The 25130-nt window shown below is 43.4% G+C and overlaps 1 protein-coding gene across 2 annotated transcripts in view; it reads right to left on the bottom strand.

The window, feature by feature from the left end:
- Positions 1-17151: 17151 nt before the first annotated feature.
- The window catches only part of ESRP2 (epithelial splicing regulatory protein 2), a 43542-nt gene continuing 35563 nt past the window's right edge, over positions 17152-25130 (bottom strand). For both annotated transcript variants that reach the window (XM_062007549.1, XM_062007550.1), the window contains exons 16-17: positions 21105-21215; positions 17152-18548 (exon numbers count right to left, since the gene is read on the bottom strand). In XM_062007549.1, the coding sequence (XP_061863533.1) occupies positions 21126-21215 (90 nt within the window). In that variant the 3' untranslated portion in view covers positions 17152-18548; positions 21105-21125. The remainder of the gene's footprint in view (positions 18549-21104; positions 21216-25130) is intronic.

The raw sequence follows: 25130 nt of genomic DNA, 5'->3' as shown, positions 1-25130 counted from the left end.
GCTGGTAATCCTGACAGCTGAAATGTGGGCAAGTTGGTTTGAAAAACTAATGAGCTCCTCTACAGCTTAACAACTGTAGCATCTCATACCAAACATCCAAGTTCCTAAGCCACACTTCCTAACATACTAGATCTTCTGCCTTGACACTAGCATCAGCTTTCAGGAGTTAATCTGGGACTGAGCATTTTTTTAGGACAAGACATGGAAGGTCAGGGCTGCCTTCCTAAAGTACTGCAGCTTGGCACAGGGGATGTGATGGGTTCTCCCTGCCAAGGTGACAACAACACCAAGAAACACACAGCACAGAAGGGTTGAGCATTCTCCTGGTTCTCCTCATACATTTTTCCTCCCTGCAATAAAAGAAGCTGTTTGTAAACACTCCCTGAACTCCCTGGTGTTCCACCAGCCAAGTCTTTCTTACAGAGTGTTACACAAGGACAAGGCAAACTTTCAGAAGTCAGTCTGTGACTGTTTTCAAGCAGGAAATTCTGAGTATGATATAAGAACAGTCTTCTGTTGTTTGAACAAGTGCCTGCAAAGCTGCTGCAGAGCTCTGGTTTTCTACAATTGAGTGAATTCTGTTTAAGTTTTAAGGTCTGTCACTGTACAAAACACATCACAATAAAGGTGCAGCCATATACAAGTCAGAAACAGTTTCAGTTCAGAGCACATGTGCAGATTTCCACTGTCACTACCATTGATCCAACACCCTGTGCTTTGTGTGCAGTGTCTCTGCATACTGGTTGCTCTTAAGACACAAATCCTTACAACTGCCTGTGACTTACAACAATTCCTGTCAGGTCTGTGCTTTGTGATTGCCTTCAGTTCTTGCAGAAATTGTCTCCAGCTGCAGTAGCTGGCACACTGACTGTTTTGCCAGTGCATGCATTTGAGCAATCCTGTGTTCCCATCACTTCTTCCCTTACCAGGAATAAAAATTTGCTTATAAAATCTTCAAACAAACAGAAAACAAATATGAGAGGTCAAGGATAACTTTATTCAAGCAACAGCAAATACCACCCTGTGACATTTGCCTGGCTGTAGTCACAGTAGCTGCATGAGGAGTACGAGCCATCAAGCCAATAGGACAAATAAGGCAATACTCAAAGTGAATTAAGAGCTACTATGGGATCCCTTTTTTTCTAAGGATATGAAAAAAAAGCAAGCAGCTACGCCAAGAATGGCATCACTGCCATCTGACCTCACCACTGACAGGGGTTCTAATGGAAAAGCTGCACAAACAATGGAGGGAACAAGCAAGCCAACACTGGCCAAATGCTGGATGACATCGTGGTTTGGAGAGATGGAGACACACATACGTTTTGTGGCTGTCAGCAGAGTTTCACTGAGTCTAAAGTGCTGATTGTCTGAGCTTAAACCCTTTGGAACTAACCCAGCTGCTAAAATGACCATGGAGACCAATAAGGTTTCCTTAGCTAGAAAGAGGAATAGAAAATATACAAAAGGGAGGGGGAAAAAAGAAAATCAGAGATGAATGTGATCCCTGAGCAGGTGTCTCCAGTTACAGGCTTCCACCCTACAAAAGGCTGACCTCAACTCCTGCTTCACAGCAGAAAGATCTCTCAATGACCTTAGCAATACTGTTTGGTAGCAGCTGAGCTGTGTAAGACACCCTGCAGATGAGTAAGAGTTAAACCTGGTAAGAGTTAACCTCAGACTGGCTAAGCTGGGCATGTTCTACTGTTTGCTGTTCAACCTTTGTGTGCCATTCTTGCCCTCCCTCTTGGGTTCCTCCCGTGGGGACTGTGCCTTCCCTGCCTTGTGGCACTGCCACAAACACTACACTATGCTCAAGACTTTTTTCCAGCAGCACATGAACTCTCAGCAGTTCAAACAACATTCAGACTAGCTGAGTAAAATGGAATTCTATCCATTGTAAGGGGGGAAAAATGGCATTTGGTTGGAAGGACAGAGGCTGAAGAACAGCACAAAGCTGGGTGACATTAAACACTTCAACAGTGACTAAGCCTTTGGTAAACAAAGTAGTGAAAATGAAAAGGGCAATTAAATTCTATCTTTCCACTTGGCCCTAAGAGAGTTTTTCAGCTGCATTGTGCTTCCCTCATCCAAAATACACCCTGGTGATTTGTGCCTCGCTGAAGGCCCCTTTGCAGACAGTAAAGCTCAGCTGTGGATGGGCCCCAGGAAGCAGAATCACACCTGGGCACTGTGCAACATAAAAACTGCTCAGTGGTGATGCCCAGAACCCCAAGTGACGTTGTGATACGTGGAGCTGGCTTGTTCAGCTCTTCAGGAAATGTTTCTCAAGCTCTCAGATTGGTTTAGAACAAGCACCTTCAAATCTTCAGTTGGAACTGCTGGCACTCCACTGAGTCAGAGACAATAGTTTTCTGCTCACACTTTTTTAGAGCTTCTTTTTTTAGAAGAAAAGCTGCAGCTTGGGGGTGGGTTCTTACAACACTGAATCAATGCACAGATCTCATCTGTTTTTCTGCTGTTCTGATTCCTCCCCCAGAAGTGTCAGAGGTCAGAAAAAGCACCAGATACAACTTATCATCAGCTCTGGGACTCACAACAGAGGAAAGACATGGAGCTGTTGGAGAGAGTGCAGAGGAGGCCACAGAGAGCTGGAGCCCCTCTCCTGTGAGGACAGGCTGGGATAGTTGGGGTTCTTCAGCCTGGAGGAGGCTTTGGTGAGGCTTTAGAGCAGCCTCCAGGCCCTAAAGGGCCCAACCGAAAAGTTGCAGAGGGACTTTTTACAAGAGCCTGGAGTGACAAGACAAAGGAAATGGCTCCAAATGGAAAGAAGGGGGATTCAGGTAAGATCTTAGGAAGAAATTCTTCCCTGTGAGGCACTGGCACAGGTTGCCCAGAGAGGCTGTGGCTGCCTCATTCTTGGAAGTGTCCAAGGGCAGGCTGGATGGGGCTTTGAGCAGCCTCTTCCAGTGTGTCCCTGAGGTTGGAAAGAGATGAGCTTTAAGGTTCCTTCCAACCCAAATCCTTCTTGGATTCTATGTTCTTTTCACCAAGTTTTCAGGACACTTCTCTGGAGTCTCTTTTGTCTAGCAAATGAGATCTGAGTGCTCATGAAACACATCCCTGGATCCAGCTTCCGAAAGGCCAAGGCACTAGTTAATGGTTAATGGCACAGCAGCTTTAGCTTTCGATTTGCAGCTCAGAGAGAGTTTTAGCATCACAGGCAATTCAAATTACTTCTCTCTTTGCATACCAGAATCCCACAGTCCTAGAACAGTGGGGCTGGAAGGGTCCTGCAGGGCTCACCCAGCCCACCCCCCTGCTAAAGCAGGTTCCCCTCAATCAGGAGGCACAGAAATGTGTCCAAGTGTGGAGCCTCCACACCCTCACTGGGCAGCCTGAGCCAGGGCTCCCTCACCTCAGCACCAAAGGAGTTTCTCCCGCTGTGCCAGTGGAACTTCCTGTGTTCCACCATGTACCCCTTGTCCTGTAACTGAGCACCACAAAGACCATCTCCTTGACACCTGCATGTTAATTTCTCAGCATTGCTGAGGTGCCCCTGAGCTCAGCCCTCTCCAGGCTGAACAGCCCCAGGTCCCCCAGCCTTTCCTCCTCACAGAGATGTTCCATCCCCTCAGCATCTTGCTGTCCCTGCACTGGCCTCTCTCCAGCAGTTCCCTGTCTCTCTTGAGCTGGGGAGCCCAGAACTGGACACAGGACTCCAGGTGAGGCCTCAGCAGGGCAGAGCAGAGGGGGGGAAGAACCTCCCTTGACTTGCTGGCAACGTTGTTCTTGATGTCCCCAGCATGCCATTGGCTTCATCCCGACGAGGGCACATTGCTGCTCACGTTTATTTGCTGCCCACCAGCACTCCCAGGTCCCTCTCCCAGAGCTGCTCTCCAGCAGGTCACCCCCAGCCTGTGCTGGTGCATGGGGCTGTTCCTCCCCAGGTGCAGGACTCTGCACTTGCCCTTGTTGAACCTCAGGAGGTTCCTCTGTGCCCAACTCTCAGGCTGGTCAAGATGTCATTAAATGGCAGCAGATTTCTGCATCTATATTTATATAGTTTATGCCTTAATCATGATTTGTAGTTTCTATGTGTATGTAATTGTATAATTTGACACTTATTTCCAGTATGACTGTCACTAAATAAATACAAGAAAACAGGAAGAGGAGATGAAATCTCACATGCAGAAAGGTCATGATGGAGGAAACCAGCTTTGGCCCACCTGCACTGAGCTGAACAGTGCTAATCAGGGGGTTCACAGCTTAGACGTTCTAGCCCCTCTCTACCAAGCTCCAGAGAAGCCACTGCTGCTTCTACTTCTAATTAACTGAGGCCTGGACTATCTTACATCTTTTTTTGACTACAAACAGCGATGAAAACAGCCTTTCCCTGAAGACACTAAGGGAACAACAGCTAACCAAGGTACAAGGTCCCCAGCTGAAAGCCAAGTCCAACCTTCTGGTACCACTGCTAATAAGGCAGACACACAGACTGGATCACAGGGCTGAGGAGAACAAAGCAGAAGAGTCCAGTGGAGCTTTGCTTTTAAAATAAGAACATGCTAGAAAGCCTACCAAGAGGAAAAGGTTGGAAATCTACTGCCCCTGATGGTGAGTAGTGTCTGCTCTCTATCAAAAGCCAGTCACAAGCTACAAGTACAGGCCAGTAACAAGCTCCATTTAACTGGAGTGTGCTGCTTTCCTGTAGAGACTGGTACAGAACACAGGGCCTCAGCAAAACTGTGTTCTGCAGCAAGGGGCAGTTCCCAGCAAAGAGAGAGGAAAGAATTTAACACCTCATTGAGGCAAAAGCTAAGCAGTTTAGTAAAAGAACTGATGCTTAATGTGTGGAAACATTTACATACATATGGAAGGGAAACTGCCTTTTTTCTAACTAAGAGGGTGGCCCAGCTGTCTCCTACTCAAAAAAAGAGAATAGGATGTGGAAGAAGGGAGGCAGCTCAAGAGATTAACTGGTATGAATCCTCTAGAAGACTTGAAGAGGAATAACAGCTGTAAAACAGCTAAAGATGCCCCACCAAAAAGGTGGAAGACACAAGGGCTAAACCCTTAAGTAGCTCTTATCAGAAGAGGAAACAGCAAAGCTGTTTACTGCACAGAGACAGCTCTTTCACAGTGTAAGTGCAACTAGACTAAACAGGGGCTTGTTCCTTTCTTTATTTCTGCTCCTATGTGGAAACATGTACTTGCTCTGAGCAGTATGATTAAACACAGTATTCACCAGTCACACTTAACTCTCAGTCTAAATCTAAGTCAAACTAAACTCACTTAAAGTAACAGCAAGGCATTCCTTTCCTGCAAGGTGGTGAATCTGTAAACTGAACATCAGTGACCCAGCTCCCCAGTACCTCATCCATCCAACAGAAACCATACCAGAGCAGGTTCCCAGTTCAGAAGGGATGGCTCAGGGAGGACCTGACAGCACACAGCATTGAATAAGCTGTGATGAAATGGACAAAGGTATCCTAGAATGCACTGATTTTTCAGCAGCACTGCCTCATAGACAATGTGTGCTGTAGTTTGAGTTGTGACTCACTTTCCATGCTGAGTTATTTCAAATCAATGCAAAACTTTCATGTTAATTACCAGGGAGACAATTTCCACTCAGCTGGAATGCAGCAAGTGTTTAATATGAATCAGGAGTAGGAAGTTAAGAACTTAAGAAACAGCCAGCTGAAATAAAGGGAGTTTCAAGTAGGTGTTCCATAATTACCTGAGTTTCTACAGCCCACTAAGGTAAATGTTTTCTTAAGCAACCATCATTTGAATTCCATTAAGCCATTTTTCCACCCTGTCCCACAGAGATAACACAACATCTCTGCTGAGCATCGTGATCCCCAGTTCCCAGAACTCAATATATGTTTTGCTTGACCTTTTGAGGTCACATATACAAAGCATTTCAGAGTCTTACCAATTATGATGGGCACCTCTTGGCCTCAGCATTTGTCAACACACCACACATCGATTGTGAGTTGTTCCATTTCCTGTAACTCAAACTTACAGCCATTGACAGCTTTATCAAAAATTTCCCTCCCTACCCCCAGACAGATTCACCATTTAAAGTCAGGCCCAAAGCAGAGGAAATCTGAGGAGCTAATGGAAGGATAATTGCTTCTTTCCCCCTCCACACCACTTATTGAATCCACATCAGATTCCACCTAGGAGAAGGAGAGGAGGAACAATGACACAGATCCTCCCAGTTAGGAACCCTACTTCCAAAGCCAGGCTTAGACAGGTTCAGATGATGCTCACAACAGGTCCCCAGCTCATGAAGGAAGGAAGCCAATGTGTGAGGACTGGGCAGGATAGTGCTACTATTATCTACAGCAAACATCTGGCTTCCTGTCAGCTCTTTGGTTTCTCTAATCTCAATCCATTCTGCTGATATCATTTCATATTTACTGTCCTCCTTTTCAGTGGCAGCTTCAAAATTCTGCTGCCACTGAAAGATACTCAGGTTCACTTAATGCCTCAACATCACATTCCCTTAAGGAACAGATGGTGGCTGATGAACCCGAGAGAGTTTGGAGATGTGCTTCTCAGTACCTTTAATTTCAAAATAATAATTGACATATAAACAATTCCACATCCCTCTCCTGTTCCTGCAATGCTACAGAACCATCCAAACCACATGAAACAACTGCCTCAGACACCACTGCTGCTAAACCACTGCTCAGAAAGCCTTCAGCCTCCCCCTGCCACAAAAGGTCCTGCTGGAAAGACGGTGTTGCCCAACTGGTTGTTCCCACAGAACCAATGCAGCACACATGGAGGTGTACTTAGGAAAAGCAGCATTAAATCTTACAGAGCAGGTTCCTGGTGTCCCAAAATCATAGAGGAGCCCAGAACTAGACACAGTACTCCAGGTGAGGCCTCACCAGGGCAGAGTAGAGGGGGAGAAGAACCTCCCAAAATCTACTTCAGTACATGTCTCAGAAGAAAGTGAAGTGAGGACAAGCAAAACAAATGCAAGCCCCAACCCCCTTCACAGCGTTCAGGAGCAGTGCAGAGTCCTGCACTGAGAGATCTCCCTTTGCAAGAAACAAGATGCTTGGCAAAAGGGGCTGGATTCCAAAGCATGGCCAGGTGGGGCTTTCAGGAAGAGAAGCCTTTCCAAAAGGAAAAAACCCTCGTCCTTGGGGCTTCCTGCTAGGGTAGGGTTAAGAGCAGATCTTTTGTTTGCTCACTGTTGGGAACATGTAAATCATTTTCTTTAAAAAGTCTGCATAATTAAGGCTGGCCTTGGCTGCCCTTCCAGCAACTGCTGCAGCCACTCCACTGGCTTCACACAGCTGGAGTGATGTTTACAAGGGTTGAAGGGCTGAGTGCTTCTCAGAACGTGGTGGGTGGGCTGGGAACAGTGGGCACAAAGTGTGCTCACACCGTCCAGCAGCAAACTGTCCGTGCCCTGCCGCCAACAGCCTCCTCTCTGCCCCGAGCCCGGACTTAGAGGCTGCACCGTGCACCTCAGTTCATCAGGCACCCCTTGAGACTTCCTATAAATACCTTCCCATCAGCATGTCCTCCCAGAAATGTCCATTAAATTACTCTCACAGCAGTGCAGGAAGGAGTATTTATAAAGCTCTGCATTAGCAATCTGTTAGGGAATGCTGCAGCAAAGGCACTTTTTGAAAGGGAGGAACACTTTCCCATCATGAGAACATTATCTTCACTACTCTGATACCTCTGAGTCAAAAAGCTGTATGTGTGGTTTGACTCTTGGTCTGAAATGGACTGCACTTACTGTATCCACCTAGGAAATGACATTTTTCTTTTCAAGAGTTCTTTCTCTGTGCTTCTAAACGAAACTCTGAGCTGGTCAGGCCAAAGGGGGGAGGCTGTGGATAAAAACAAGTAAATCACAACTTACTGATCTTAGTCCCCGTGGAAATACTATGTGGAAAACAAAGGTAACAGTAAGCTAAATAGTAACATCATGCTTCAAGTGCTCTCAAATGTAGCCAAAACCAGATGAGCATCTTTCACAACCAAAGCCCAGATTTAAGAGAGAACCTGGGCAGAGATGTTGCTGCTCTGGGCAGGTTGCTGGCCTAGACTACTTGTGCAATCCCTTCAGGGAAAGGTTCGAGGAATGGCACAAAAAGCTCCCTCTGAAGAGGTCACCAGCACCCACTGAATAGAAGTGGGGTGTTTTCTGAATAAAGGTCATACAAAGAACAGGCCAGAGAAATGCGAGACCCTTCAATCCAAAACACCATCCAGGCTGTGCCACAAAGGTGCTCTGGAAGCACGATCTGAGAAGCTGCTCACCAGCATCAAAAGGTGTGATAAAAGCTTTCCTTTTGCAGTCATTGTGTTCTGTCACCTTTGGTAGAAGTTGCCACTTCCATTTTCGTGTTTAAAACCCCACTTTCAGAGTGCTGCAGAGCCACCACAGCGACAGGAGTCCTTTGGATGCTGTTCTGTGCCATTCAGGGTTATCCATTTGCAAACTTTGCCACTGCTGAAGAGCCAGAGAGGCTGAGTTTCAGATCTTGGATTTCATTTGTCATCTGTGAAGAACACCTTGTTGCATATCAAATTTGGAGTGACTGGGGGTCAGGAAGCATGAAAGCTCATTAGGTAATTCTTAAAGCACACTATCAGAACCCAGTTAAGAGAGAAGGAAGGATAACTGCTATTCTCTCCAGCACTTTACCTTCCAGTGGAGCAGATTGCCATGTTGGTTACTGTTCTGCACAGAATGGCTTCTCACCATCCAATCTAAACAGCCTGAGGTCACAACACACTGTGTGGCACTTGGGTCAAGAAAGGTACTGAAAGGCCAATCTCTTCAGTATCAGCCTTCCCCTGTTGATTTGGGAGACTAAGGATGGAGTGTTTTCAATAAGAACATTCAAAACACACTCCATGGTTTATGTGGGTAAAAATAAAAATGAATTGTAACCACAGAATTGTATTTTTCCTGGGTACACTGAACAATAGAGACAAACACTGAAGTGGGGGCAGGGAGGGCAGCGGCTTTGAGCACTCAGGGAAAAACGCCTCTTACACAAAGGGTTTGTGCAGTTTGATTTCTCAGTGGCACAGCCCGTTCAACAGCAACCCTATTTTTCCTGTAGTACCTCACAATTGTTATATCTCTTGCTGTGTCTCTAGTGAAATGGAATATTTGTGAGACGGGGAACACAACACAGGAAGGAGAAGGGTTTCTGCTGAGGCGTGCTGTGCTTGCTAAACAGAACTCAAAAGTTACTCATTAATTTAGTAATAGCTTTGCTGAAGAATTTCTAACCCAAATGCCAGAGTTACACATTCAGAGGCTCTGAGACCCGAGGGTGTCTGCTTCATCACCAGCTCTGCAATTAAACCTCAAAGTTATGTGCTTTTTACAGTGCCACCAACACAAATATTACACCTTAATAAACCTCGTTTCACAGAGATGAAAACTGAGGTGCTGACACACAAAAGCTGTTCCTTGGCTCTTCATTCTCATCTCAAATCCAGTTTCCTATCCTACATCTGGAGGCCAAACCTTTACACTCAGTGACAGACGTGCAACAAACACACTGCAATTGTATCCAGCAACCTTTTCCCTACTTTGGATTATCTTAATTGTCCCCCCAAAAAAATCTAGAGTCCATCATTTTGTGACCAGTTGTGGCTACAGCTCATGAAAAAGCAACAGGGCCAGAATGACCTCTGTTAGCTGCATCCCCACTTCTCCATCTGTTTGACGTAACTCTGTTGGTGGCAGTTCCCGTGCTGCCCATCTCACAGAGAGCCAAACACAGAATGGCAAGGGCTGGAAGGGACCTCTAGAGATCACAGAATCACAGAATCTTAATGGTTGGAAGCGACTTTGAGAGCTCATCCAGTGCAACCCCCCTGCCAGAGCAGCACCACCTAGAGCAGGTCACACGGGAACTCATCCAGGTGGGTTTGGAATGTCTCCAGGGAAGGAGCCTCCACAGCCCATCTGGGCAGCCTGCTCCTAGAAGCTGGTTTAGTTAAAACTACAAAGTGCTTGGACTGATTTTTCTCCTTACCTTCACTGCTGCATTTCTGGCCTACCCAGTATTAATTACCTCAAGGAGAGTCTGCCCACAGTACCATCCTTTAACTCCAGCTCATCCCAGCCTGCCCACAGGGTTGGCCAATCCTGCAGGCTGCCTCCTCAGCGTATTTCTAACCTGTTTTTCCTGATCAAAACAGGTCAGAAAATCATCCCACCTTCTCATCCCTCAGGACAGTGTGTTAATCTCCAAGCCACTAGCCAAGACAGCCTCATTATTACAAACCCTCCTAACGCCAGCATCCCCAGAGCTGAATTCGCCCAGCTTCAGTTGCAAGTTCCTGTGCTCAATCACCATGGGGCTATTTCCTCAGAGTGGCTATATTTAGAGAAAGAACACTTGGGTGATCTCCTGGTGCCAGTGAACAGAACAAAACCCATCCCACCCTCAACATTGCCCTCAGTGCATTCACAATTGCCCTGCTGTCAGCACACTGACTCTCCATGATGCCATCACCACTGCCCAGGCTCTGGCGTGACAACTCTCATTCTTTTCCAGAAGAGCTCCAGAACTGTCCCCACAACCTGAGAATTCAGAATCCTTTATTTTCTGGGGGGCTTATTTCTTACAAAGCAAAATCCAGTTAAAACTGACATGTTATTCCTCAGTCACCAATACCTTCCAGCTCAGCAAAAAGATTAGAGACCCAGCAGAAGTCACTCTTCACTGGAAACACAGAGGCTGCCATTCTTACAGGCCTTTTTCTCCTCACAAACAAGAGAAATGCTTTGTTATTCACACAGGTCTTAATGAGTTTCATTTCAGCTAACCTGCACTCAAGATCCCACTGGGAATATGATGTACCTGACTTCTGATAAGTCGTTTTGGAAGGATTTGAGAGGTAAATACCACACACAAAACATACAGCATTGCAAGTGATCTTACAGTGTCTGCTCCTCAGGCATCAACTACTCCAGTGTCAGGAAAAATTAAGCAAATTCAACTGTATTTTTAAGTTTCTGCATTGCTTTAAAAAAAGAGAAGTAGTCCTGTTCTTTTCAAGGTCATTTAAAACCAATGCTGTCACTACAATTAATATTCAGTGCAGTTTGTGTGGATTTCCACAGTCCGATTGCACAAGGACTACATTGCATCAAAACAAAGACACACCTAATCCAATGGGAACCAGACCCACATTTTCAGAGTGAGCTTAAATGAGAATTAATTGGATTAAGTTGTAGCAACAAATGTTATACTCAAAATGAGACACAGACTCTCCTTCCCTCTTAATCTCCAGGCCAGCTAGAGGTGAGGAGCATCTATTCCTTCCTGCTGTTTACTCACACCACACCATCACTTTTCCCCCACAGCAGGTCTCTGTGTATCCACCATCCACACCCAGGCTTTGGGAGGCAGATCCCTGATAGCAAAAGAGCACAGAAGACATCAGGAAAAGGTCTTACTGTTCCCACCAAGCCCTCACGGGACAGCTTTCAGTGCAGCAAGGAAAGCTCAATGCTACTGCTACCCCATCACACACATCAGAGAGGTTTTTCCATCAAACTCATCAGCAGTTTTTCAGAGCTTCTGGAGTAAAATTCCTGTAAGTTTCCCCCTCCCCAAAATACCATCATACACTCCACTCTTGCTCTCCTCAGTTACTCTGATGATGTTTCCCTCCAGCTCTAGTGCTTTTCTTGTGGTCGGTGGTAAGAAGAAACGTAACGTTTTCTTCATCTTGCTTTTGCAGACTTCCAGTCCTTTTAAAAGCATCCAGAGCAAAGATTTTTAAGCATTTTTTGCACATAAACACACATTTTGAAAGCTACACTTGCATGAATTTCAAGCATCTGAAGTTATTTTGAAAGGGAATACACAGACATGGCAGTAGCTCATTACCTTCCCACCTCCAGCAAGCAGATAATTAAGTGCTGATACCAGATAATGATTAGGAACAAATCACACCAACTTTCAAAAGTTACAGTGCTGTAGGAGCTAAACCAGAAGGTAGGGACCAGCACAAGAAACTGATAAAAATCAGTATAACTGCATATTCATCAGTTCTATTGTAACGATGTTCCCCAGAATAAAAGCAATGCAATGTGCTGGTCAGAATCCTGCTTATTGCTCAACAAGGGAGGAATGTCCTTGGAGGTCTAGATGGAGGAGAAGGCATTTGAAGGTTCCCACCCTTTTGACAGAAGGTGGGTTGTATTCCCACAGGTCTACATTTTTTATTCTATGGGTATTGGCTCAACCTTGCTAAACTTTCCTCTGAACTCTCCCTTGTCCTTACCATTCCTTTGTACTTTCTGCTATTTCATTCTTCTTAGTGCAGGATCAGAAGCCTGAGTAAAACAGATACTCATTATGCTTCCAGAAAGGAGAAGAACAAAAGAAAAGGGACACCCCCCCAGCATTTTAGAAGCAGAATTTCTAATGTAAAAAATTAGAGGTTTCTATGCTTTCACACAAGAACCTACCTTGCAAATAGCTTACTGTATGTTTCTCAAATCAAATACGGGGTTCCTTTATAAACTCCTTGCTTCAAGAGCTAATGATTCTCCCTTAAAGTTCTACTGCTATGTTCACATTTTAAATTGGTTCAAAACACCTCACCCCTTCCTGAACTGTGTGGGAAACATCACAACACCCAACACAGCAACAAAAATCTACACAGCCAGCTCAGGTGTTTGAAGGTTAAAGGTTGTGAGAGTGTGTTTGTTTATTGTTTTTGAAGTGGAACTACTGACACACAACTCCCTCTGCCCTCCTCATCATTCCTAATTCCAGAATTCTCTCTTGAACAAATGAGGCAGCACCAAAACGTGCCAAGTGCTAGAGCAGCATGAGATCTAACTCTAGACATTAAAAGCCCCTCCCCATTTTTGTGATATTTCTTTCTATACTATGTGCACTCTACAGCCTGAGTAATAAACATGAGATCCTACACAAAGAGAGTTTCAGAAGACTCTCACTTCATGGTGCTCATCAAGACCAAAGACAATGACCTGAGGGATGGGGGAGAGGCAGCAAATGGAAACAAATCTCTATCATCAATTTGGCTTTTTCTTTATGGGAGAAATTAACCCATACAGGGTGACTCAGAATGTTAGACATGGGCCTTAGGTGAAGGGGCAAAGTCAATGTCCAGCTTGGTTGTCCTCACACTGAGCTCCAGGCTGTGCTGCAAAGGCCGTGCAGGAGGAGGCCAAGTGCCAGGATAGCAGCCTTGGATCTGGAGTAGGCTGGAAAAGGGACTCAAAACCCAAGAACAACACATGTGCTGTCTGCCAACAGCACTTTACAAACCCCAGCAATGAGGAACTGAACAAGCAGCTTGAGAAAGTCACCACCTCTTTGAGAGAAACTCTGCCAATCCTGAGGCCATTAGATGGCCCGAAGAAACCGAGAACCGAGGCCAAGTAAATCCATCAGCAAAGCACTGACACCACGCTGGGATCTACCAGAGGGGAGCAGGGAGCCAGCACAAATGCCTTCCAGCTTAGGCTGCAGTCATGGGTTTGGCTATTTCAGTCATATATCCTTAATTTTATGCTACTGGTATATTTTTTTGTCTAAGCACAGAAGACTCAAGAGTCTTGTCTTGTTCTTTTCCCCTCTTTTTTCTTTCTCTTTCCTTTCTCAGTCCCTCAGTCTCCTGTATCCCGACACAGATGTTCCTCTTTGGGTCACACTTAAAGCACTCCTTTAGCCCAACCATTTCCAGGGGATTTCTGTTCCATACTTTAAAGATTTCTTTCTATACATCACTTTTCAAAAGTTTGTTTTTCTAGTTGGTGGGATACCTCTGTAGTTTTCAGTTTGAAATGAACGTGTACCTTTCAAACAACCCTCCCAAGTATCACTGAACACACCCTGGAAAACATTTAAAATGGGGAAAAAAGAACAAGCAAACAAACAAACCCTAAATCAACAGTTCTATGGAAGACATCGTGATCTCCAATCTCAACACCAGATCACTGATACTGCTGCCGCAGTTGCTAACAAGGAAACTCACAGATCCCTAAGCAAATGCTGACAGAAAGAGCCATCTACTGGTAGCAGGGACTAGTGTGAGCAGTAAACCCCAAACAAAGAGTTTAAACAAAACTACAATAACAGACCAAAAATCCACTAATGCTACAGACAAATGCAAACACTCTTGCTCCTGCCACTGAAGAAAGATTACTAAAAGCATCCCTCAAACCCACAGCAAAAGATACAGTTAACATTGAAGAGTTATTGTTAATTTATGCCACTAAATTACATTAAACTCCTGTAATAATAATTACATAAATAAGTAAATTAAATAGCACAGTGGTAATATAAAAAGAAATACAATATTGAATAGCATGAAGTTTTAACAGTGCATTAGTACTACTTATGGAAGGGGAAGCATTTTATTTAAATGCTACTTTTTATTATCAGCAAGCATACAGGAGAGCAACATCAAACAGCCAGGTTTAAATACTCATCCAGGTGAGTATTTAAAACTCAACAAATACATAAAGTGAAGCAGGAAAATAATAACACACCAATATAAGAAACAGCAACTGGCAAGTCCAGATTAACACTCAGTCATCTCTTTTTGAATATTTACATTTCCAACGGCACATCCAGCTAAATAACAGTGGCCCTCACCTGCTAAAAAGGTAAAAATAAAAAAGCCAGGCAGACCTGGGGTTTATTTTGGGTTTGCTTCTTAAAAATCCATACAAGATGGTGATCTAAAATAAGCAAAGTTTTAAACTGACCACAGGCAAATCTCAGCACGTATCAGGAGAGTTTTCTGCTTCAGAATGTTTCAGGTTACCTTTAGAGGCAATCAGCTTTTAGAACACCCTGTGATTCATTTCAAGTGACTGAAACAAAATAAATACGGTTTCAAAAATGAATATGTTGAAAAGGTGGGTTCTTTCCAACATATCAGGAACTGAGTAGCACTAATACAAGTTTGTTGAAAACATCTTATAAACATAAACAAACTAACCTCAGAAGCCTGTCTAGTGTGAGTCTGCTCCACAGATGAAGACATTCTGAAATGAAACACCTGATCTGGAAGCACAGCTGCAACTGTTTAACCAGACAAAGGTCATTTCAGACTCTTCAGTCTCACCTGAAACAAAAATAATAGGAATAAGCTATTGTATTGGGTTTGTAGGGGCAGGCTTTGGTAGCAGGGGCTACAGGGGTGGCTCTTGTGAATAGCTGCCAGAAGCTGCCCCTGTATGTGACAGGGACGGGGCCAGTTGGCTCTGAGATGGACCAAGGCCGAGTCAATGAGTGATGGAGGCAACACCTCTGGGATTAACATACTGAATAAGGGGGAGAAGTTGCTGTGCAGATGCAAAACTGCAGCAGCAGAAAGGAGTGAGAATGTGAGAACAACATCTTCACAGACACCAAGGTCAGGGGAGAAGGAGCCCAGGTACTTCAAGAGATTCCTCTGCGACCTGTGATGCAGCCCCTGGTGAGGCCCTGTCCCTGCAGCCATGGAGGCCACAGAGGAGCTGAGATCCACTTGCAGCCTGTGGAGGACGCCACACTGGAGCAGGTGGATGCCCAAGGGAGGCTGTGACCCCGTGGGAAGCCCACGCTGGAGCAAGCTGCTGCCAGGACTTATGATCCTGTGGGGGACCCAGGTTGGAGCAGCTCATGCCTGAAGGGCTGGTTCCCCTGTGACCTACATTGAGGCAGTTTGTGAAGAACTGCAGCCCGTGGAGGTCGCTCCCTGAGAGGAAGCAGCAGCAAAGAGCTGACCACAGCCCCCATTCCCCATCTCCCTGTGCTGCTGAGGGGGAGAGAGACACCCAGGGAGCAGGGAGGGGTGGGGGAGCTGCTTTAAGATGTAGTCTTTTATTTCTCAGTTTTGATTGTTAATAAATCAAACCTTAATTCTCTCCAAACTGAGTCTATTTTGCCCATGAAGGTAACTGCTGAGTGATCTCCAGGCCCTGGACCTGTAAGCTTTTCTTGGTATCTTCACTCCTGTGTCCAGCTGAGAAGGGAGAGCGAGAGAAAGGCTTTGGTGGGCACATGGCACTCAACCAGGGCTAAACCACCACAGCTATCTTCTCTCTAAACTAGGGAGGAACATCCCATGGGATGGACCAAACATACATCATCTCTAAGTAAACTGAGGGAATGAGAGCAGAAACACATGAGTAAAGGTATCTTCTCCCAAATAGCACTGTCAGAAGCATAAAACTAAGTTTTCCATGAAGACAGCAAGCCCTCTGTTTAGTGCCCTGTTTTTAATAGACAGCTAGATACAGACTTTGCATGTGGCAGAATGTGTTGGTAAAGACTAAACACCTTTGGTAGACTAAGCATCATGTTAGGTTACAGAAAATCACAAGTTCCTTACAGGCTATTAAAAATAGTATGTTTCAACTGATTGCAAAGCCATAAGCAACAGTGTAATAAATGGACTGGGGCTACACCACTCATCTACTGTCTTGCTCAGGGATGAGTGCAACGTTTTTAAAGGGAAGAGCATTCTCCTAGAACTTACAATAAGAACATTAATTGTAATGGTTTAGTCCTCTCATTCAAATTAACTTAAAAGTAAGGTTTTTGTTAAATTTCACCAAAATAAATCTTAGGGATGAACCAATGCAAACTGTCTCCAACAAAAAGCCTTCCCTTTGGTCCCTACTGATTGTGATAAAGCTTCAGTTGAGAGCTTCTCACGATGAAATAGCACCTGGCACGGGATGCTTCTAACTAGAGAGAATCAAACCTTATGTCTTAATAGGATTCCCTCCTCATTTCCACTAGAGAAAGGTTATCTGGCTCCATGGAAAGGTAAATGTAGCATTTTGTGTTGCACAGAGTCAGTGACCCATCAGGTCAATTCAATCAAAACACAAACACAGTTTCAAGTGCCACGCTGCATTTCCTCTGGCACCAGAAAGAGAGAATTAGGCTTGTAAACATGTAAACAGTTGCACCACATTGCCTAACAAGTGTTTCACTACAAGACAAGTATGTATCATGAATAATTTCAGCTTATCAGCACATGCACAAAGGGGGGTAAAAAAAAGCAAAGCCACATCACTTTTGCAAGGTATATGGGCTCACCTAAACATGGGGGAGAGAAAAATGAGTAAAAGGCTATTTATCACAGAATGATGCCCCATGAAAGTGCATCAGAACAAAGCATAAGTTACTTCAGAAGCCAAGACACATGGTAAGCATCTCTTTTATTTGTTGTGATACAAAGAAGCATACATCATTCAGTTCTCTGAAGTACAACTCAAATTGTACACTAACAAAAAAGATCAATTCAGACATCCGTGAACGTGTCACAACAGGGTTCATTACATTTTGCTCTGCTGGTATTGCACTTGGAATGGTTTTGAAGTAAGGCACAGTAAAAACAAAGTCATTTAGTGCTTCTACAGCAGATGTCTTTTTAAACACATGCTACATGACGTAAAAGTACTTCTTCTAGCTTACGTATATACACACACGGGGAGAAAGAAAAAAGCATGCACTAGAGGATTTAGATTTCAACATATCTTGTTATTTCATAATATACAAATAAAGTAGTTCAAAGATGTAAACAAATTGCATGCACATAAACTAGAGCAAAATCTTTAATACAGTATCTGAAAGCTATTAGGCTTAAATAAAAAAATATAACTTATTAGTACTCAGGTTTATGTGCCATTTTTGTCCTGTAGAGATTACAAGCTTGGGGCTGGAGACAGGGAGTTATGGGGGGGCAGGGAGGGTTCTTCTGGGTTTGCTGTTGTTTTGATTTTTTACTTTACATGTTGGCAGCAGTTCATTGGTAAAAAAAAAAAGAAAGGCAAATATGGCTTTTGCAAAACACTGTATAATGAAAACATGGGAAAGCACAACTGCATTTGGGCTCCAGCATCCTGGAATTTTCCAGTCAAGAACAAAACAAAACAAATCAATATGATCTAAGCTTTGAACTGGGAAAGCTATGCATTCCAAAAAAACCTTTCTAAAGACATTTAAACTCTACAAAAAAAAAACCCAGACACTTTGTCAAGTGTAAACACTCAAAAACTAAACACAGAAGCACCTGAATGACTCAGGCTTCGCTTTCCACTTCAAATGCTACTGAACAGGTTTCTCCCATGGCTTCCACAGCTGAAGTGCTACTGGATTGTCCACTGAATTAACTAGATGCCAGGAGAGGGTTTGTTTATTTTTCAACAACCAGAAATTAAGTAAATCAACTGCATCATTTTTGGTTTCACTTTATCTTTGGCATAGGATACGCCGCTTCTCAAATTAAATACAGGACATGTACCACGCTACATTCCAACATTTTCTGCTGAAAAGGCACATTTGCTGCTGCCTGGGTGGCAAGGGAAGACTTCTTCTTTTGCAAAAGGCACGGTGTTTACTGCAACCTTCTTTCCCCGTCCCCCGAAGAGTGTTTAGTTAGACCAGGTACAGTTCTACACAGCGGCTTCCCAGGAGCTGCCCGTTTTTCTCAGCCACTGCTTTCTTAGCTAGATCCAGGCTTGGAAAAGTCACCAATGCCTCTCCACTGGGCTGGCCACTAAAGTTGTAAAGCACGAGGATGGAATCTGCGTGGAGCTGCAGTGGTACAAAACAACAAGAGAAAAAAACCCAAACCTATTAAAGATCAGAGACCACCTCTGAAAACGCAGCTTGTCACACCGTGTGTCTGCGTTGAAGAGATGCTGGGTGTGACAATGGGAAGGAGGAGAAAGGGGCCAAGGTTAAAATCATTCAGCTTTTAGCTTGGTGAACAGCAGCAGCTCATATCCTGCCAGGGTGCTGAACAGAATGATGGAGATGTAATTCCATGCAAAGGAATTTGCTAGAGAAGGAAATCAGATTGAAGGTTGATAAGCAAAGAAACATTCAGACATTAGTAGAAGGCAAATGAGGTAAGGCAGTTGAGGTGTCCAGTGAAGAGTTCTTGTACTATGTGGACTCCTGGACAAGTGAGAAAGGCAGGTGAATACTCTCAAGTTTAAAGACATGAAAAATTAGAGCTGCTCTCTGTTGGGAGGGTGAGCTGAGCTTGACACAGGTATACAGCTGCAAGAAAGATTGCTCAGTAAAACAAAGTAGCGTTTGGTGCGGTCCAGCTGAGTTAAAGAAATCTTCATTGTCATTTTAACAAGGCTAAGGAAAGAAAAAGCAGCAGGACAGCACATAAGATTTAGAGTCATTGGAGTTAATTCACTTCAGAGTGCATTTGCCATCATGAGTTCTTCAAAGGCAGTTCCAAAATGCTGAGTTTCAAGCAGATGTCACTGCCTGCCCTATGGCACCCCAGCTGTTTCTCAGAACATGCTGGAAGTCCTTCCAAGCCATGTTGGGAAGAACTATTTGTGAGATAGAAAAAGATCTCAAAGAAGTTTCCAAACTGAAGGTGGAAGAATCAAAAGCTCAGCGTACAGGGTGAGTTTGCTGGAATTAGTGTCAGACACAACATATGGTCTATGCTGGAAAGTCAACCAGTTCTGAGTATTAACCCAGTTCAAGTTAACTTCATGTGACATGTGTCCTCCTGAGTATAAAAGGCTAAAACATGTCAGGATTTCACTTTATGTAGAATTTACACATGCCTGGTGCACTGCAAGAAATCTCAGACTTCCAGTTATTACCAGCAGCAGTTTCTGTTCAGCTCTACATCCAAACATATGAAACTAAAGCAAGTACATGCCAGAGCTTCACTCACCCAAACACTTAGCAGGCAGTAAAAGCTTTCTTGAGATATAAGCAACAGTACACTTTAGGAACAAAAGCATGTATCAAACAGTACAGACTTCATACCATTTGCTCTCACAGAACTAAGGTTAGTCAGGAAACAGCATGCAGAAAGACATTCACATTTAAAAAACCCATTATGCCTGAAACCCAGTCAGTTTGGGGAGTTACCTTGGTCTGTGTTCAAAGAGAAAGTTGCACAGTTTGAGCTGGGCCACAAATCTGAGCTAAAAGATGGTCCTCTCTAATCCAGCTCTTTGCTGTTCATCCATATAGGATCAAGTAATTTACCATCAGCCCTGAGTGCAAGTCTAAGACTGCAGTTCAGAGTCAGCTGAAAACTCACATGGAGCAGTTAGACCTCTGAGAACAGCTTTGAAAAGTAGCTTAAATAGCATCACCATGGTAATGCTAATGTAAGGATCTGGAAACTCACATTGTAAGAGCTGCATGAAAAGCAGAGAAGTCCACACATTCTGCAAGACAATTAATTCAGTTTAGTTTTCAGACACACTTGTCTTAGGTTCTAATTGATATAGATTTATAGATAGAAATAGATTTTCTTTATGTACACATTCTTAAATTCAAATCTATACAAGTACTTTTCTGGATGTTTTGTTCTAAAGAGAGTGGTATTTGTATGATACTATTTTGGACTGCTTGGAATTCAGGATGAGCTATTCCTTCAATTATTTTCTAGCCAAAGACTGTTTCCAACTCATGCATAGTAGAACCCTCTATGTAGTGACCAATTAGTAGCATTCTGAATGGAGTAAAATAGTCCTGGGCATCACAAACTCATCAGAGGTCACAACAAGACTCAACAGTTAAGTGTTAGTGCCAGGCAAGTGTACCATTAGCAAATTTAGTTAGTTGCATTAGGAAGCCACTACACCAAAGAAACCTGTCCCAGAAAGAAAAATCTACTAGCTCACATTGCATTAGAGAGATCAAGAGAGAGAGAAATGATACAGGACAGCTATATGATACAGGAAAGAGAAAGCCAAAGCTCAGGGGGGTTGGCACACGTTTGTGTGTGCTTTGTAGCCATACCAAGGACAAAAATCATCTTCCATTATGCTAGAAATAAAATATTGGACTGAAAGCTTCACATGAGAAATGAGCACTAACAACACCCTCTGGAAGTTTAACAGGCCATCTGAGCAACACCAGGCAACAGCACTACCTCCACCACTGCCATCCCGTCAGCTACAAATCACAACTGCCCTGTTTCCTCAGCCAGCTGATTTTTCAACAGGACAAACGCAGAAAGCTTAAAGCAAGGATCCCAACACAGGCTAAGGAGGGGGGAAAAGCCACAAGCAAAAAAAAATAATCTCTTGATCACCAAGCCCTTTGCTCCCTTCCCATTCACCACTGCAGAGCCAGGCTCTGCCAGTCGCATCTTACCTTTTGTGAAGTTACAAAGAGTTACAAACAGACCCACTCTTTCGGTGCTTGTAACACACTCCTTGCTTGATCGCTCAGCTGAATAAGGCCATTGTAGTCATCAGGTGCATACTACAGTACAAGTGTGATATATGATAATCAGCAAGAGAAGGAACAGTTCTGGTACAGCAAGCCACACAGACGATCATTTGCAACCATAATCAAGAGCATCAGCTATAATAACTGGCAGGAGACAGTGATACTGTTTTTATGCAAGATTAAAAAAAACACATCAATTGAGTTACTGGCTGTAGAAATAGATTTAAAGTAAATGCACGTGGGGAACATTCTACACTGTGAATTTAAACTGTTCCTTATCAAGGAAAGGGAAATAATTCAGACCATGGAATGCTCCTTTTTTCCTTCTACTCATGAGACGGCAGCACCAGGCAACAAAACTCTCGAGTTTACATAATCATGCTTCCAGAAATGACTCTCACTGGGACAGATGAGCATCGCCCAGCTTGCATACTGAGGCAGCCATGGAAATCAACTGCAGATTCTCCAAGGTAGAGTGATAAACACTTTAGCTGCATATAATACTTGCATTATATAAACTACACCAGTATAGTCAACAACATATGTCCCAGCAGGAATGCACTTCAAAGACAAAACAGCACTTACACTAGTACAGCATATTTCCATATAGCAAAAAGAAATAAACTATACAGTGTAGCTGCATCAAAGTAGACCTACAGTACAATAATACTGAAGTAAAGTGACTGTACACTGCAGTCATTAACAATAAATTGAACCAAAAAACCCCACATGTGGATCAGACCTAAGAAATACTTGAGATCCTGGATCTGAACAGTGATGGTGCATACTGCTGGAGGGCTGGCACAAACCCACCTTCAGAAAACACATCTTGTGCAACATGAAATGTTGTTTTGTATCTGTCTTATGGAAAGGGATTGGGCATTCTGGCACTGGAGTGGCCTTTATAATCCAAAAGGCAAAGTGTTCAGCACAACTCAAGTTACAGAATATCCTTTCAGTGGCAAGGAGAGTTTCCAGCCCCTCTCAAAATGGCTGTTTTGCACTCACATTTTAGGGGACTGCCAGATGCACACAGTGCAGACATACTATGCTGCCTTCCTTGGACATTCCTGTAACACAAAAAGTCTCCTGCCAGCTTTGGGAGAAAAAGGTATTATTGTTTGGGCACCCAGGACACACTGTATCCATCCAGAGTGAAGTTGAAAAGAAAAATAACCAACCATCACAAGTATACACCTTCCACAGAGAACAATAACCAAGAGCCCAGAGACCATAAGAGGAAAGAACCTCCCAGAATTTTTACTACTGAATTCTAGCCACCTTCACATCTAGACCCATGCCATTAAGTAAAAGACAAATATAAGAAGTATTTTCTAGATAGTCTCTGCTAGGGCTACCAGACCGTGCAAATATGAGATTTATCAGCTCCCAGACCTGCCCTTGAAACCAATCTACAAGGCATTAAAGTTTACTCTTTGGAAGGAATGTCTCAAGATAGTACATACTTTAGATTATCAGTAGATGTACAGTAGGTAAAGATCTGTGGTCTCTGGTGAGGGACAGTGTTTAAAAGGTTACACTTGAAATCCATAAACAATGTGGAAAACATGAAAGTGGGAAAAGTGCCCTGCACAGACATGGCAAAGTTGTCAGACCTTAGAGCTAAAGAAAAGAGAAAGAAAGGAAAAGAAAAACCAAAATAGCAATAAAAGTAACTTCTAATCACAAGAAAGACAGATAAGATAGGGAAGAGACTGTAGTTAATCAAAACAGAAGTTGTAGAACAGGAAATTCTTAAATTTTATAGATTTCAAAGAGCAGTGCTGCAAACCAAGCCAGGCAATAAAGTGGGGGAAGTCAATTGGAAACTACCCTAAGTTGCCTGGTCATGGACACTTCTGACTGTCTGCAACCCAGAACAACAAAAATATCCAACCACTTCAACATGACAATACCAAGACTATGTGAAACTTCATGTTGTATCTTGAAATATCTACCCTTTACACACCAGTAAAAAGTTACCAAGTACTGCAGTAGTTCCCCTTAAATTTAAGTTAAATCCAGGGGCTTCCACTTACTCTCAGTATGTCAAGGGTAGTATTCAGATGCAGTGGTCTACTGGAATGGCCAAGTAGCAAATCTTGCTTTTTAAGCCATTACTTAACCTATGACATACAAGCTCTATCAAAGTTTTCCTTGATATCATCTTATTAAACTGGATACTGTCATGCAATCTTGGATAATGATTAGGGGGCACCTATTTCCTAGAATGGCTGATGAAGAATGACAAATTCAGACAACAAAGCACTTTCTCCTTTACCCTTGAAGCACACATCAAGAAGTCTGACAATCTAGTAAAGAAGATGGCAGAGAATGAAGAGCTCAATGAAGAGCTGCAGCTAATTGGAAGAGAGATTACACTGAACAGTGAAGAGTGGTGCTTCCTATTCCCCATGTTCCAAACCGTTAACAGCTTGAGATACGTCTGTTAATGATGGCAAAATGACATTTCCCGAAGCACACATTGTTTCCTTACACTTTACAAGTCTAAGGTCAATATCTTCTAGGTATTAACATGAAAAGTGGCAGAGATATTTCAACTCATTTATATTAAATAACACTGGAATAGACCATATAATAAAAGACACAGGTATCTATTACATGACACTAACTCCTCCTAAATGAGATGACCATTTCTGACCAGTATGGTAGCATCTCCCAGACAGACCATCTGCTCTGCTTACCATACTGTAAAGCTTTTTAACATGACAGGAATTGGAGACAGACTGGTTAATAAAGAGGTAGTAAACTACACTCTCTCCTTGCATGTGTTTCTTTTTTTTCCTCTTCAAGCTACTTTATTTCTTTTAGAAACATGGAACTGTTCTTGTGCCCTCACAGACTGTGCACAGATTTAACCAGGTCACTAATCAGCAAGATATTGATTTCCATTTCAGCTTTGCAGTTCCTACAGTGGACATTAAAAGATCAGTCTAAAAACAACATGTGTGAAGCAATCTAGGGGGAAAAAAAAATCCATTGCTAAACACAAACTTAAAATTGAAAAGTATATTTAGACATGCCCCACGTGGGGAAAAAAACCCAAACCAAGAGGGAATGAAAGCAAATATTATAGGCAAAATGGGCACTTCAGGATTGCAGCTCCTATTCTAGCCTAAACTACTGATAAACTCTATCACAGAACAGTTCCCAAAGAGAAGAAATCCAGCTCTCAGACTTCAGAAAGAAGTCTGGATACAGTAAGTCTAGAACAGAAACAGCACAAGAGTCAGGAGAAACACCCTAAACTAGCTTTGCTACTTAAGTGTATCAATTGTAGCTTAAGAGTGCTGATAAAAGCATCAGCAACCCCCTTGAATGATCTGTGGAACAGAAACCACATGAATGTTTTGTGGAACAGGGAAGTATGTCAAGCCTGTTCCCAAAAACACACTCTGAAGATGCTGCTACCTCAGTCTCTTGCTTCGAGCATGGAAAGCAACAGACAGAAACAGTACCCACTAATTTACTCGTCCCAGTCTCACAAGTGCTTTTCCCACACATGCAATATCTCCAGGTGGAAGGTAAATTTAGGAATGAAGCAAAACAAACAGCATACTCTATTCTGAGAGCATGGCAGTGAGTATAGAAGTGTCTACATCACCAGATGACTTCAAATTGCCAGTAAGTGGGAATCCTTCCTCTACCACATCCTCCTTTCCTTCCCCTAGCCAGAAGGTGCTATGCCTGGAACTGGCACACGAGGTGGTGGGGTATCCCTCTCGGACCACAGAGCATCAGATTTCAAAAGGAAGGCAGAGGAAATAGAGAACACTTCTTTATTCAAGCACACATTTCAGAGGGGAAAGAACTAATCCCTAAAAAGTCAGTAACAATGAAGCCTGCTGTCCTGATGCAAGGGAGAAATGTTGTTAATGCCCTTGGAATTTAGCCATCTACCTCTCTTCATTTCCTTCTGTACTGTTT

Source organism: Colius striatus, chromosome 14, assembly GCF_028858725.1.
Source record: "Colius striatus isolate bColStr4 chromosome 14, bColStr4.1.hap1, whole genome shotgun sequence".
In the NCBI taxonomy this organism is placed as follows: Eukaryota; Metazoa; Chordata; class Aves; order Coliiformes; family Coliidae; genus Colius; species Colius striatus.
The sequence above is the reverse complement of the archived record's forward strand: the minus strand, read 5'-3'. Positions and strand labels throughout refer to the sequence as shown.